The sequence below is a fragment of the Oryza sativa genome, chromosome 7 (assembly GCF_034140825.1).
Source record: "Oryza sativa Japonica Group chromosome 7, ASM3414082v1".
Classification (NCBI taxonomy): Eukaryota; Viridiplantae; Streptophyta; class Magnoliopsida; order Poales; family Poaceae; genus Oryza; species Oryza sativa.
This window is the reverse complement of record NC_089041.1, coordinates 692,225-706,837: the sequence shown is the minus strand read 5'-3', so window position 1 is coordinate 706,837 and position 14,613 is coordinate 692,225. Positions and strand designations below refer to the sequence as shown.

General features: G+C 47.7%; 5 protein-coding genes across 8 annotated transcripts; 4 read left to right on the top strand and 1 right to left on the bottom strand.

Annotated features, from left to right (window-relative positions):
- Nucleotides 1-1,451: 1,451 nt before the first annotated feature.
- LOC112939598 (uncharacterized) lies at nt 1,452-3,245 on the top strand. Its single transcript, XM_026026861.2, has one exon. It carries the CDS (start codon nt 1,548-1,550, stop codon nt 3,036-3,038), a length of 1,491 nt encoding a protein of 496 aa, XP_025882646.1. The 5' UTR covers nt 1,452-1,547; the 3' UTR covers nt 3,039-3,245.
- Nucleotides 3,246-3,285: 40 nt separating this feature from the next.
- Nucleotides 3,286-4,911, top strand: LOC112939625 (3'-5' exonuclease). Its single transcript, XM_066312131.1, has one exon. It carries the CDS (start codon nt 3,841-3,843, stop codon nt 4,582-4,584), a length of 744 nt encoding a protein of 247 aa, XP_066168228.1. The 5' UTR covers nt 3,286-3,840; the 3' UTR covers nt 4,585-4,911.
- A 1,203-nt stretch (nt 4,912-6,114) lies between these two features.
- Nucleotides 6,115-6,423, top strand: LOC136357275 (uncharacterized). Its single transcript, XM_066312316.1, has one exon. The coding sequence runs from the start codon at nt 6,115-6,117 to the stop codon at nt 6,421-6,423; it is 309 nt and encodes a 102-aa protein (XP_066168413.1).
- Nucleotides 6,424-7,416: 993 nt separating this feature from the next.
- Nucleotides 7,417-9,029, top strand: LOC107275470 (3'-5' exonuclease). The gene has a single exon (XM_066312036.1). It carries the CDS (start codon nt 7,911-7,913, stop codon nt 8,388-8,390), a length of 480 nt encoding a protein of 159 aa, XP_066168133.1. The 5' UTR covers nt 7,417-7,910; the 3' UTR covers nt 8,391-9,029.
- On the bottom strand, nt 7,545-11,042 carry LOC4342237 (flavin-containing monooxygenase FMO GS-OX-like 9). Of its 4 annotated transcripts, XR_010742274.1 has the most exons (5): nt 10,300-11,042; nt 9,620-10,183; nt 9,189-9,516; nt 8,937-9,094; nt 7,545-8,391 (listed from the first exon to the last, which is right to left on the bottom strand). XR_010742274.1 is itself a non-coding variant. In XM_015789946.3 (4 exons), the coding sequence occupies exons 1-3, from the start codon at nt 10,981-10,983 to the stop codon at nt 9,232-9,234; spliced, it is 1,533 nt and encodes a 510-aa protein (XP_015645432.1). In that variant the 5' UTR covers nt 10,984-11,042; the 3' UTR covers nt 7,545-9,094; nt 9,189-9,231. The 4 variants fall into 4 exon arrangements, 3 of the variants coding, with proteins under 3 accessions (XP_015645432.1, XP_015645433.1, XP_025882478.1); XM_015789946.3 differs by having other exon boundaries at nt 7,545-9,094; XM_015789947.3 differs by having other exon boundaries at nt 7,545-9,088.
- Nucleotides 11,043-14,613: the final 3,571 nt, after the last annotated feature.

Below are 14,613 nucleotides of genomic sequence, written 5' to 3'. Positions count from 1 at the left end.
ACAAAGTACTATAGCAAAAATAAAAATATATTTAAAAACATAGTCATAAATAGATTTTGGACACCATATCATTATTATCTAAAATGTCAAGATGTATAAAAAAGGGAATACACTTGTATTGTCGTGCATACGTGTACCGGTGTACGTGCTCTAGTTTTCAAAAGAAAAGAACAAAAAAAAAAAGACTAGCAGATTAATTACAGTTGTAAGCCGCAATGTGCTTTGGTAAAATGTTGTCGTAGCATTCGTACGATGAGCCTTGCGCCTTCCCCGGTATTTTGATAGACATGAACATCAGAACGTGATTTATTATTTTCATGAACACTGAAAAATTGAGCTAATACTAAGAAAATTCCGTAATCTAATTGACAAATGATAATTGAATTTCTTTCTGGTGAAACTGATAACTGGGAATTTATACCTGACTTACGGGATAAGAGCCACGTATGAACAAGGCCATTATACGGAGTATGAGAAAAGGACTCAATGAGTCCTCAATTGCAAACATGTCTCGGAAATTCTCAACCTTTGTGGATAACCTATTTTAATGACTAGCTCCATTCTAGGGTGTACCTTTCACAACCTCGACTATCATCTTGATCCGACTCGAAATGTGCATCTCGATTATTGAGAGTTAATGAATTTCATTTAAAACTTGTCAAAATTCATTCGAAATTAACCAAAAATAGTTTATCGATATTATGAACCATGCTTCCTAGGATTAGCGTAAATATCTTTAAATCTGGATAACCAAACAATCTCTATTTAGTAGCGTAAATATCTTTTAAATCATTTTTAGCGTCTATTTGGTAAATTTTGACCTAATATAAGCAGCGGCGGAGCCAGCGTGGGGGCGGGAGGGGGGGAAAGAGGGAGAGGATGAAGAAAATAGGGGGAGAGAGAGGGGGGGGCTGAAAGAGGAAGAAGAAGGCTGAGCCCCTCCTCTCCTCCAAACCTAGCTCCGTCACTGAATATAAGAGAATATGATAATCTATTTGATAATTAAGTTATTTATACGATACCGATATGATTAAGACTTTACGTCTCATATGACACTAGCTTATATTCCAGCAAGGCGTGAAACCACAAAATCCTCAATTATACCAATAGGAAGATCGTAAAATTCTCAATGCTTCATGGATAGTATGTATTAATGACTTCCACGTTAATTCTGGATAACCAAACAATCTCTAATTAAGAGTAGCATAAATATCTTTTAAATCATTTTATGTATCTATTTGGTATATTTCCAAATCCAAAGATAATTTAACTAGATCTAAAATTACTTTCATAAGTTTTGGATGAACCATGCTGTCTCTATTTAGAGAAAAAAAATAGTAAAACTTTATTAAATCTAAATCCATAATGAATCTTGGATCTAAAAGCGTGCCAAAAATGAACCAAAAAATCTCATATCCAAGTATGTGATGATGAAGCGAGTTAGCGAAACCGCCTAACCACGAGGTTTTCGCAACTTAACCACGCAGACGCGGAGAAGACGACACCCAAAACCCTCGCCCATCTCCCCTCCTCCCGCCGCCGCCGCCATGGACGCCGCCGCCACCCGCGTCTCCACCCGCCTCCGCCGCTCCACCCAGACCCACGCCGCCTACACCGTCCACGTCGCCGACCGCCGCGTCATCGCCCTCGTCACCGCCCACCCGGCCTACGCCCGCCGCTGGGTCCACACCACGCGCTGGCTCCACCACCGCCTCCTCCGCTCCGGCCGCCTCCTCGTCGGCCTCGGCGTCCAGTGGACCCCCCTCCGACGCCCGCTCCACCGCGGCTCCCCTCCCCCGCCACCGGCCACCCTCCAGCTCTGCGTCGGCCACCGCTGCCTCGTCTTCCACCTCGCCCACGCCGACGCCATCCCCGCCGCCCTCCGCCGCTTCCTCGCCGACCCCCGCATCACCTTCGTCGGCTCCGGCGCCTCCAACGACCGCCGCATGCTCTCCGCCTACTACGACCTCCACGTCGCGTCCGCCCGCGAGCTGCGCGCCGTGGCTGCCATGGGCAACGCCTCCATGGAGGCCATGGCCGATCGCTTCCTCGGCTACCCCGGCATCGCCAAGCCCACGAACGTCTCCATGAGCGCCTGGCACGCGCCCTACCTTTCCATCGAACAGGTTGAGTACGCCTGCGTCGACGCCTACCTCGCCTTCCGCCTCGCCGTCCATCTCTGCCCCGCGCCCGCGCGCCAGCCCGTCCTCCGCGCCCCGCCGCCGCCGCCGCCCGCTCCGCGCGCGCCCGTCTACCACCACCCTCTGCCTCTCGGTCCGCGCGTCGCCGTGCTCGCCGCCCCCGCGCCACGGCCCGCTCGCCACGCTCCCGTGCGCGCCCGTGTGGCGCCACCGGTGTACCGTGCGGTTGCGCGCGCCGAGCCCGCTGCTGCTCAGACGCACTGGGCGCTGGTAGCAACCGCCGTGGACGACGACGCGTCAGAGTCAGAGTACAGCAGCAAGATCACGGACAACGTGCGCCCACGCGTCGCCGCGTCGGACTCGGACATTGAGGAGGAAGACGACGATGGCCTCTCCATGATCCACTCATCAAGCTATGCTTCAGATGACCATGTCTTCTCTTCAGATGACTTCGAGCTCGTCGGCCATGGACTGCTCTCGTCGGACGATGAGGATGGCTATGAAGACTTCGTCCTGGGGATGGGAGCTCTCAACATCGACATCGACGACGACGATGACTACAATGGCAACACTGGCAGCATCGGAATTCTGACTGTTCAGAGCTACAACGAGCACAGCAGCATTGGAATTCTGACTGTTGAGAACTACGACATGGCTGGCACTGAAGAAATGTTTGTCAGAAATGGAGTGGCCACGCTTGAGGAGTTGGAGGAAGATGACATTGTCACCGGAGCCGGCACGGTCACTGTCGATGAGGGTGGTGGTGGGTATGAAGCATTTGAGGGGAACAGTCAGGCGTTCGACGATGTCGAGGAGGGCGGGTATGTAGAAGATGATTGGTACGATGAGGATGAGGAGGAGCTTTTAGATTATGATACAAGTGGAGGGTTCTACTAGTTATTTTCTACCCACATTTCATTGCTGATACTGATGATAAGCAAGGGATTTTAGTTAGGAAGGATTTATATCTGCTCCTTATGTTTTGTGATGGAGGTGATTTTGGCTTTGGCCAATTTGGTTATCTTCTTAGGTGAATTTTGTTCATGTCATCTTTAATCTTTCTTGTAGTATATGCTACTACTGGATTTCAGATCCTTCTTCTTATATGATGCCTAAAAACATACAATGCTGCTGCAGGGATTGCTTGGTGGTAATATGAAGTTGTGATGATGAGTTTTATATGCCAGTCCCAGATTTTCATACTCTTGTTGGATGAACATATGTTGATTCTGCTAATATCTATATAAATTGCTTGCTTGATAGTACTAATTTGGAATTGGCCAACTGCTATGAACCTGTGATGATGAGCACAATTTGTTTCACTTGTTTCTATTCAGTGATCACAGACGCAACTGGTGTTCTGGCAACCCTGTTTTCTTTGGCAGCCACTCCAGTTTGATTGATATCCTTGTGGTAGTTTTTTTTTTTTAATAGATAATCCTTGTGGTAGTTTTGCATGCAGCAACCGGCGAACAAATTTACCGCCGCATAATTCTGGGCGTAGTGGGGTTAATGGGGTAGTTATCGCCAGTTATTTACACGTAATTATGGAGTTTATAATGGTGGTGTGAATTGTGAGTTTGTGACACACTCTGTCTCTAACCATTTCTTCTTCAGTGTGTTTGGTTCTCGTTCTTGTTCAGTTGCCTGCCTGCGAAACCAAGCGACGTCTCTTGGCGTCCTCTTCGCCGCGCGCGCCATGGCCGGCAAGAGGCCGGGAGACGCGCCGGCCGGCGACACGGCCGCCAAGAGGGCGAGAACCGCCGCGCGCCGGCAGAAGACCACCGTGTCGGCGCGCCTCCGACGCTCGGAGACGAAGCACGACACCTACGTCGTGCGCGTCGGCGCCAGCCGCGTCGTCGCCACCGTGACCGCGCGCCCCGCCGTGGCGCGCCGGTGGGTGTTCTCCACGCGGTGGCGCCACGGCCGCCGCCTCCGCTCCGGCGCCGGGCTCACCGTCGCAATGGGGGTGCAGTGGACGCCGCCGTCCCGCGCGCTCGCCGGCGGCGCCGAGCCGCGGCCGGGCACGCTGCAGCTCTGCGTGGGCAGCCGGTGCCTCGTCTTCCAGGTCGCTCAGGGCAACGCCTTCCCCGCCGCGCTCCGGCGGTTCCTCGCCGACGGCGGCGTGGCGGCGTTCGTGGGCTACGGCATCCGCTCCGACTGCCGGAAACTGGCCGCTCACCATGGCCTTCATGTGGCGTGCACGCGCGAGCTCCGCGCCGTGACCGGCATGGGCAGCTCGTCCATGGCGCGCATGGCGGAGGAGCTCCTCGGGCTCGCCGGAATCAAGAAGCCGGCGGCGGTGGGCAGGAGCAGGTGGGACGCGCCGAAGCTGTCCAAGAAGCAGGTGAAGTACGCGTGTGTCGACGCCTTCCTCTCCCACCGCCTCGGCGTCCATGTCGGCGCCGCGCCGCCGTCGACCTCTTCTTCCGACTCGGCGTGAAGCAGAACAAGGCCAAGTGATATGATATCCAAGTAAACCTATGCCGATTTAGTTAATAATAATAATTGCTACTCTAGTGGTAAAATAAGTGTAAGTGTAAGTGAAGAATAATTTGATGTAATTGTTGGTGACTTGGTATTGTAAATTTGTAATGTTTAGATGTGTCATGTATCACCAATTGCTACATTATCTAAAAAAAATTCAACAATTGTTAAGTTGATAAATGTGGAGTGTGATTTAAGTATAATGTGATAGATCATAGTAAGACCATTATTTGTATATAACTACGTTTGATATAAAAATCAAAGTAACTAGAGTACCAGCTTCTAAATTTATGATGTCACCATAATCTGGAATCGTGTTTTGATACTTACAAGGTTTTTTTTTTCCTTTTGCACGGGGAATATTGTCTCCCTTCTTCCATTTTTGTATGACGCTGATATACAACTCAAAAAAATATTTTAATATTTGACGTTGGTATATACACTGAAAATCATTTTCCAAAAGTCATTTCAAATGTTCTTTCATTTTGTCAAACATGTCACTGTCAGAAACTTCCTAAACAAAAGGATGCAGGGAGTACTTAAAAACTGGAACATATGCAAACAATGTTTTACGCATTCATATACGTGCCTTAACACATACTACCATGATGAGTTGTTATTCTCTTTGCAAAATTCAAGCCTATTTATACTTAGTTTACAACTCTATAAAAGATGCAAAACTCCCCTTCTATGAGGAAAGTTGAAAATTTTTCTGGGATTTTGGATCGTATCCGTTTTGTGATAAGTAAAAGTTATCACAAAGTAAAACAGTGTGGTAGTACATGCATAAACTGAAATAGGGATGTCTCTTATCTTCTCGAGAAACGGGGCTAAACCTAATACTACACGTACAGTACACACTAACACGGCTTAACACATATACTCTGCAAATTCAAGGCCGCGTGCTGTGAAAGGTTTTCATATTCCCCTTTCTTAGAAAACTTGAAAAAATTTCACGGAATTTTGGGTTGTATTAGGTTTGTGTTTTGAAAATTGGAAGTGGCAAGTCAATCAATCAATAGTTATAAAAAGGTAAAGATTTTCTGCTTCCATTGCTAAAATAAACGACGTCGTCTCCCAAGAAACCCCAAGAAGAAGCCAAGAAGCACACCGGCGCCGCCGCGCCATGGTCGCCGCCAAGACCACCACCGTGTCCACGCGCCTCCGCCGCTGCATGCGCGCGCACGACGAGTACGTGGTGCGCGTCGGCAGCCACCGCCGCCGCCGCCGCCGCCTTCTCGCCACTGTGACCGCGCACCCGGGCGTGGCGCGCCGGTGGGTGCACACCACGCTGTGGCGCCACGCCCGCCGCCTCCGCTCCGGCGACGGGATCACCGTCGGCATGGGCGTGCAGTGGACCCCGCCGTTCCGCGCGCCGGCGGCGGCGGCGCGGCGGCCGTGCACGCTGCAGCTGTGCGTCGGGCACCGGTGCCTGGTGTTCTAGCTCGCGCGCGCCGGCGCCGTCCCCGCCGTGCTCCGGCGGTTCATGGCCGACGCGCGCGCCGCCTTCGTCGCCCACAACGTCCGCCACGACTGCCGCAAGCTGGAGGAGCACCACGGGCTGGAGGTGGCGCGCGGGGTGGAGCTGCGGCGGCTGGTGGCCGGCATGGGCAACGCGTCGATGAAGCGCATGGCGGAGGAGCACCTCGGGTTGGTCGGGGTGTGGAAGCCGCGGAGGGTCGGGACGAGCAGGTGGCACGCGCGGAGGTTGACGAAGGGGCAGGTGGAGTACGCCTGCGTCGACGCATGCCTCTCCTTCCACCTCGGCGTCCACCTCGACGCCGGCGACATCTGAAGCCCACGCCGGCGACGACGGTGAGACGTACGTACGGGCAGTTTACTTTTACTACAAGAGAAATTTACTCGATCGCTTTCGGTAAAAACTATGTACGGAGTACTATAATACAAGCGTCTTTTGGTGGATAGATGTAAGAAAAGATGTTTTTATTTAGATGCAGTGGTGCAGATGAATTTTTGTACACCCAACCTGTGATAATTTGTGTTTGAGAATTTGTGTCTGCGCTTGTGTTGTGCAGTGTGCTTGTATATTGTATTATCTATTAATCGTGCTAATTCATTGCACTTCGTATTGGTGGATAAACGTAAGTGAAAATAATGTGATGTAATTGTGAATGACTTGGTATTATGAAATTGTAATTTTTTCTAGGACTAGCTATAGATTTGTCATCAAATTTTAACAAATAATTTGACATATGTAAATGTATTACAATTGTGATGCAATTATATTTGTAACTTGCATGTAAATATAGTGCAACTTGTATATAACTTTTAAAATTCCTAGGTGACATTATTTTCGTGAAACAGAGGTAATAGGACCGAATCCCCTCACATGTGTGTGTTGTGATTTTTTTTTCTATCTCCCTTGCAAAAATTTTAAAGCAAATCGAATGGTTTAAAATTATGTGAAAGTTACATATAAATTACATTGTATTATTTGCAAATTATAATGTAATTACACTGTGTTTAAATTTTTAGAAGAAAATTTATCGATAAATATATAGCAATTTTTTTTGCCATGTCGGCAAAAGGAAACGCCAGCCGGTTTTATTAAGGGAAGAAAGCAGCATTTCAAACGGTACAACAGTATTGATGTTGAGGCAACAATCTCTACATATCCCCTACATATATAGCCATCCTAATGATAGTCCGTGAACACCATAATGTACCATATTTTTACTAATTTTTAATAAGTTCATAGAAATGTGTCATGTATAAAGTACTAATGTCAGTATGTAACTGACTTTTGTAAGGCAATCGTATGTATAAGTATGTCTTATATATGGAAAATAGAAAATAGAGTGCCAAGTGTTAGCTTTGTTACACATTCGTACATTGCACCAACACATAATCATAGTCAGTTAGTCACAATTAATTTAATTTTATCGCAATTAAATAGGGTTGTAATCGTGCCTTAACACGCACCGAGAAAATGTATAATTGTCTTTGCAAATTTCAAGTTATATAGACGTTTCACAGAAACCGTAAATTTCCCGGAATTTTGGATCCAATCCGGTGTGTGATTTCAACTTTGAAAGCTGCCGTCTCCCTGCTCGACACGCCGGCGACGCGCCATCATGGTCACCGCCGTGTCCACTCGCCTCCACCGCTCCACCCGCACGCACGACGAGTACGTGGTGCGCGTCGGCGGCCGCCAGGTGGTCGCCACGGTGACCGCGCACGCGGGCGGCGCGCCGGTGGGTGCACGCCACGCGGTGGCGCCTCGGCCCCCGCCTCCGCGCCGACGGCGTGGCCACCGTCGGCATGGGGGTGCAGTGGACGCCGCCGTTCCGCCGCGCCACGATCCGGCCGGGCACGCTGCAGCTGTGCGCGGGGCACCGGTGCCTGGTGTTCCAGCTCGCGCACGCCGACGCCGCCGTCCCCGCCGCGCTCCGGCGGTTCCTGGCCGACGAGCGCGTCGTGTTCGTCGGCTACGGCGTGCGGTCCGACTGCCGCAAGCTGGAGGAACAGCACGGGCTGGAGGTGGCGCGCACGGTGGAGCTGCGGTCGCTGGCCGGCATGGGGAACACGTCGATGCAGCGCATGGCGGAGGAGCACCTCGGGTGGGACGGGGTGACGACGAAGCCGAGGAAGGTCGGGACGAGCAGGTGGGACGCGCGCAGGCTGAGCAAGGAGCAGGTGCAGTACGCCTGCGTCGACGCCTACCTCTCCTTCCGCCTCGCCGTCCATGTCGTCGCCGCGCCGGAGCCGGACGCGACGTCGTCTACCTCTTCTTCCGAGTAATCTGATGCATTGGAGAAGAAATACTTTTGGTTTCTGAAAGTTTTTTATATGGTTAAGACATAATTAGGGTGGATTAAATTATTGAGTTCCAATTATTTTCTTTGTGTACGTGTGCCTGGGTTATATTAGCAGCCAACTTTGTGTTCAGTGAGGGAAATCAGAACCAGATGTCTTACATCTGCACAAGCTAAGTCTTATACTGCAGTGCACACACTGTCTAATGAAGTATAATTTTAGTATATTAGAGATTTTTGTTGGGTCAGAAAAGCTTTGTGACATAGGCTGGAGGCTCAGGTTTTTCACTGAGCTTTCTGCACAAAGTTAATCTAATGTTTTCACCAGATTAGCAGCCATGAAAAAGCCAGCAAAATGCTGAAACTCTGAACGCAAACTTGCCATGCATCTAGGTTCATAAAATACTTTCTCAACTTCCCGTCTGTTTAGCTGTTTACCTTTAGAGAGCATTTTTTTCGAACGGTCAGGCCGTTGCCGACGTTTTGTATATAAGAAGAAGATGCCCCGTTTTAAGAAGAAGCGAGACCAAACCTTACAATGCTGCCTTGTTCATCAGCAGTGATGACTGACGGGATGCCAAAATTTCTTGTATATCCTCTGCCAATGTTCTTCCTGAAAACTTAATGGCCTGATATTTTATATCATCTGGGTGACTCAAATTCAGCCATGGCCTGAACCTGAACCTGAACCTGAACATGTTCAGTTTAGACTTAAAAAAAAGGAGATTTAGAGGGAGAGTTTTTAAAAAGAAATTGTAAGCGTGTTGAGGATTGAACACAGAACCTTAGGATTAAAACCATACACCCCAATCGTTTAGACTTGAGAGCTACAGAGCATCAGCAGCGATGGCCTTGGCCGTCTGTGCAAGACGAGGAGGAGGAGGATGGCCATCAGCAGCAGAAACAGCAAGAGAGGCTTGATGTCGAGCAGGTGATGAGCAGTGCCAGCTCTTGAGGCAGAGCCGGACATGGTCACTGTCGTCGTCGACGCGGTCGCGAAATGTCTCCATGTCGTCGTCATCCCTCCTACTGATGGTGGACACGATCATCTCCCTCTTCCAATCCTCGTAGCGCGGGAACCCGCAATACTTCTCCCCGAACTCGATGTACTTCTGCTCATCCATGGCGCGCCAAATCAATCATTCAACAAATTAAACAAGATTAATCATCGATCAAGAACAATTCGAGATCCGTTTTATATTAGCTTCTGTGTACCTGAGGCTCGATGCCGCCGAGCTCGTGCGTGTACTTGACCGGCACGCCGGCGGCCGCCCTGGCGCGGTAGTGCTCGTCGACGGCGCGCAGCATCTCCTCCACCGGCGGCAGCGTCCTCCTCCCGGACAGCACCTGCGCCACCCACTTCCCCTGCGCCTCGAAGAACCATGGCGCCGGCACCTTCCTCGGGACGCCGACGAACGACAGCGACGGCGCCAGCGCCGGCGGGAACACGTGCTCGAACAGCGGCCCGACGCGGTTGTCGTCGACGGTGACCACCCCGTCCGTGTCCAGGAACGGGAACGAGTAGACGTACCCGGTGCAGTACATGACGGTGTCGGCGACGACGCGCGAGCCGTCGACGAACACCACCGTCCCGTCCTCGCACAGGTGTTCGACCCGTGGCCTCAGGTGGAGGTTGGCGTACTTGGCGAGCAGCTTGGACATCGCCGGCGTCGTGGCCTCCTCCGTCGACTTGTCCGTGAGGTGCACCTCCTTGGCGACGCTGATGAGGTCCAGCGCGATGTCCTTGCCGCTGTCGCCGCAGCCCACCATGACAACCACCTTCACGCAGATGCAGACATGGAGCACACAAGACAATACAAGGTTACCATTACTGACATGGTTGGTGGCGGCAGAGCGAGCATCCAAGGTGATTAGAAATGTGTGGCCGTGAGCACCTCGTCGCGGAACGGCTCCGGCAGCCGGTACGAGTGGCTGTGCAGCTGCCGCCGCCTCCACGCCTCCATTCCTTTGATGGTTGGCACGCTGGGCTGCGAGTAGTGCCCGGTGGCGACCACGACGGCGTCGAACACCTCTTCCTGAACACCCGTGTCGTCGCGCTCGCCGACGCGTACGGACCTGACCACCCATTTCCGCTCGCCGCCGGCGACGGCGGGGGCGCGACATTGAGGAGGCGCCATGGCGACGCGGAGGACCCTGGTGTTGAGGCTGAGGCGGACGGCGTCCATGAGGCCGAACGCGTCGCAGAAGTCCTTGAGGTAGAGGAGCACCTCGCGGTGGCCGGGGAAGCGGCGCGGGTCGCGGCCGCCGCCGCCGGCGCCGTCGACGGGGAGGAAGGGGAAGTCGGTGAAGCCCATGGCCTCGCGGGGGCTGATGAGGCGGAGCGACGCGTACATGCTGCTGTGCACGCGCACCGGCGCCGGGGACGCGCCGAGCGGGTCGTCGGTGCGCGGGTCGTACAGCCACTGCCCGCCCACGTCGCCGGCCTGCTCAAGCACCGTCACGGCGTGGCCCTCCCGGCGCAGCTCCCGCGCCGCCGCAAGGCCGGCCATGCCCGCCCCGACGACGCACACCTTCTTCCACTTCGCCGGTGGCTTGCCGTCGTCGTGGTTGGACACCATCTTCTCCTTGTCGACGAGAGCAAGCGAGACACAGTAATGAGCTTGGAGTTGGAGTAGCTAGCTTATATAAGAGATTTGCTTCCGTCCAACAGGAAGTAACTCAACGTACCGGTACCTCACGATATCAAATCGTTTCTGATTGTCCAACCTAGCTAGATCTAACGATCGGAAACGATTTGATAACATGAGATACCGATACTTCGAGATACTTTTTGTTGGACCAGAGCAAATCCTAGGAGTACTAAGCTCCCATGTACGCCTAATCTACATTCCATGTGTGCCTATTGGTCCACTTGTCACAGCTAAATATTCAGATAAATGCGGTAGAAAAAAAAAGTTAAGCAAGCTTCCAGATTAGCTTCTAAACTGTACATCACTTGCAATAAACATAGAGACTTCTAGAACCAATCAAATAAAAATCATAATTTAAAATAAGTCCAGTTAAAGTATCTAGATCCAAATTTATATATCTAGATTATAGCCCTTTGCAGCAACATCACTCCTAGATGCATTCAAATATCCGATAGAAGAAAACTTAGAGTTATTAAAAAAGGAAAATAAAAAAAAAGAGCTACATGCTCCTCGGCTACCGTATCACTGTGTAGCACCAAGCCAATCGACCATTTCAATTCCTCCGTTTTTCTGTTTCCTGTTATCATCATATCTTGCGAATCAATTGTACTTTCTCCAAAAGTATAAAATATTCCTGCCCTTTTTCTTAGGGAGATCAAGTATGGAGTGAAAAAACTACAATACCCCTTATTAAATAAAATATGGTTGGAAAATGACAGAATGGTTAGAAGTAAGACATGAAGAAAATTAAATAAGAGGTGAGTGTTACGACACGTACTGATCAATTTGGCAGGGCTTTTCAGCTTTTCTGTAGCTCAAGCCCAACAAAGTTTTTGCTGCTTTTACTTAAAAAGAGAAAGGAGCAGACTGTAGTGACCTAGAAAAATGAGGGGTGGAGTGAACACAAAGACCGCCCATAGGCCAAAACTTAATTTCAAATTCTGCTTCTAGCATTTAGGAGTTGGATCGAGTATTATAGATCATCGAGAGCAAGCTTTGTAAGCTTACAATTTTCCCATAACTTTTTTTTTCCTACAATCAGTCCTTTTTTAAGAAAACTTATTAATCTTCTAATATTTTTTTTAGAGTCCGTCTAATATTTAACTCCACCTACTTTCTACTTTTTTAATACTTAATAGTATTTAATTATATCAAGAAATTATTAGAAACTCAACATTTATAATTAATCGTCCACCGGAAACGTAGAGAACACACAATCCCAAATTAACATTACAGGAGATTATGCTCAGAATGATATGCAAGAGAATACAATATTTAATGGAACATGAAAGTTGAACTAACTGCTAAAATATCTTATAAAATTTTCATGTTTCAAACACACACTGAACAATGTATCGGGCTATAAGGAAAGCGTGCCAACCAGCACGCTAATGTTCTAGTAATTGAAGCAATCAGCCAAATTATGCCCACATGTCTCACGTGTGCATGGTACTAACTTCAAGTAGTGTGCGTCTGCATTTATACTATATCGTCTCTTAAAAAGATAATATGTGCATATATTCTTACTACAACTTTTATCAGCTCTGTGCATATATTCTGTGGTGCTGCAAAGTTCTTCATATTTTCAATTTTCAAAGATGTCACCTTAATTTCATTGACGGTCTAGACGTCCTCGTTCCAAAATACGGTAACTTTCATGTTTAATTTGCACTAGAAATGTTGCTATATTTAAGGTAAGGAGAGTTTTGATGCTTAATTAAATTTGTCTGGAATGTGGAAAGAACGTGTCAAGACAACTTTGCCAGCTCTGTCTCTGTGCAGTGCCAGACTTAACATTAAAATTTAGCTATGACGAATTTATATATTACTGGGATGAAGAGTATTGTACTTTCAATTAGTGAAAGGAATTGTACAAAACTATACTACAAACGTACTTTCAATTAGTGAATTGTTTTTTATATATACACAAACTATACTACAATTGTACTTACTATGCATGGCACTAAATAAAATGGAGAACTATAATAGTACTAAATTTGTCATGTAATATTTTTATCAGTGAAATAATTTTCGCAACAATGATTATATAGATGTGTTTGCTCTTATTTCTATTATTTTTTTGGTCCGATTGTGCCTTTGCTTTAGTGTTAGACAATTAGGTCGATCAACAAATCTTCTCACCAAAAATCTTTAAATTAGTGGCCAACTAACGTAGTGATCACATGATTAGCATCTGAAATCAATGTCCAAATGTCCAATGCCCAAATCCCAACGCCATCACAAGACAAGATCCGCCACTGGCTCTGTGCATATATCTCGTATTCTGTGGTGCTACAGAAGAATCTATTCTTCATGTTTTGAAAAATGGCACCTTAATTTCACTAACTAATGGACTACCTTATTTCTAAAATATGGCAACATTTCTAGTTTAAATAAAGTTACTATATTTAGAGATACAGAGAGGGAGTACTAACTCCCTAAATTGAATCCGATAACTTGGTTTAGACGCTTTATGGTGAGTTTTGTGATAAAGATGAGGCAGTCACAAAATTTGTATGGAATGTGAAAAGAACATGTTACAGGGTGAGTATGCGTGCGTTGTGGGTGTCTGTATTTGTATTGTGTTTTAAGAAAAGAAAAGAAAACATATTTTTGGACCGAGGGAACACTTCCTTATTAAGCTGAATCCAACAACTTGGTCTAGATGCTTGATGCTGAGATTTGTGTTTAAATGCGACAGCCACAAAAACTGTGTGGAATGTGGACCTTGTTTTTTTTTTTTTTTGAAAGATGAATGTGGACCTTGTGGTAGGCTGAAAACAATCTCATGAGCCACCGCAAACATAATCAGTTAACTAATGGGCTTCCTCAAGCGGCCTAAGATCGGAGATCTGCCATTGTTGCTGAGATTAAGGGGCTTAATTAACGGGGCCCTTTTATATCTTTGATATTACAACCTAGTTGACACGGTTTTAATCTCAAATCCCACGTTCAATTTGAGCTTTGCAATTTAAATTAAAGCGGCTTAAAATTCTTTATTTTACCTTAAATAGAAATAAAGTGCTCCATCCAAATATTATCAACATATCCATATACGTGGATTTCTTCAATTAAAAATACCCAACTACAGAAACCGAATGTGAAATTATGCCAAACAAAACGTAACTTCGTAAGTCGATCATCGTAATGACAACTCATGATACAAGTGACAAGCAAGTATCGCTGCTTCGATTATGGGTTTTATTAAGTGCGTACGTGTGGCAAGAAGCCCACATCAGACCTAGCTGAGATTTTGCACAAAGATTGCAATCCTGCTTTAATATAACAAAAGCTCATTTTGCCCTAAGAAATATAAGATAAAGAAAAGTACTCTATATTAATTCTAGCAGAGGGGTAATATATTATTGTGTGACAAATATATTTCACCTAATTTACATGCAGATGTAAACAAAAAATAGCCTTTTATACTTTACTCTACATTATAAAAGAGCCGAGAATAGCTATATATCTCTATGTATATATTTAGAGATTTACTTCGGTCCAGTAAAAAATATCTCAAAGTTACTGGTCCCTCACGGTACTAAATCGTATTTAATC

Bases quoted from the DNA above. Each gene is read 5' to 3' on its own strand.
- LOC112939625 (XM_066312131.1), top strand. From the start codon at position 3,841: ATGGCCGGCAAGAGGCCGGGAGACGCGCCGGCCGGCGACACGGCCGCC.
- LOC136357275 (XM_066312316.1), top strand. From the start codon at position 6,115: ATGGCCGACGCGCGCGCCGCCTTCGTCGCCCACAACGTCCGCCACGAC.
- LOC112939598 (XM_026026861.2), top strand. From the start codon at position 1,548: ATGGACGCCGCCGCCACCCGCGTCTCCACCCGCCTCCGCCGCTCCACC.
- LOC107275470 (XM_066312036.1), top strand. From the start codon at position 7,911: ATGGGGGTGCAGTGGACGCCGCCGTTCCGCCGCGCCACGATCCGGCCG.
- LOC4342237 (XM_026026693.2), bottom strand. From the start codon at position 10,983: ATGGTGTCCAACCACGACGACGGCAAGCCACCGGCGAAGTGGAAGAAG. The intron at 10,184-10,299 runs GTGCTCACGGCC...ATCTGCGTGAAG, and splicing joins CGGAGCCGTTCCGCGACGAG to GTGGTTGTCATGGTGGGCTG. The intron at 9,517-9,619 runs GTACACAGAAGC...ATGGATGAGCAG, and splicing joins TCGGCGGCATCGAGCCTCAG to AAGTACATCGAGTTCGGGGA.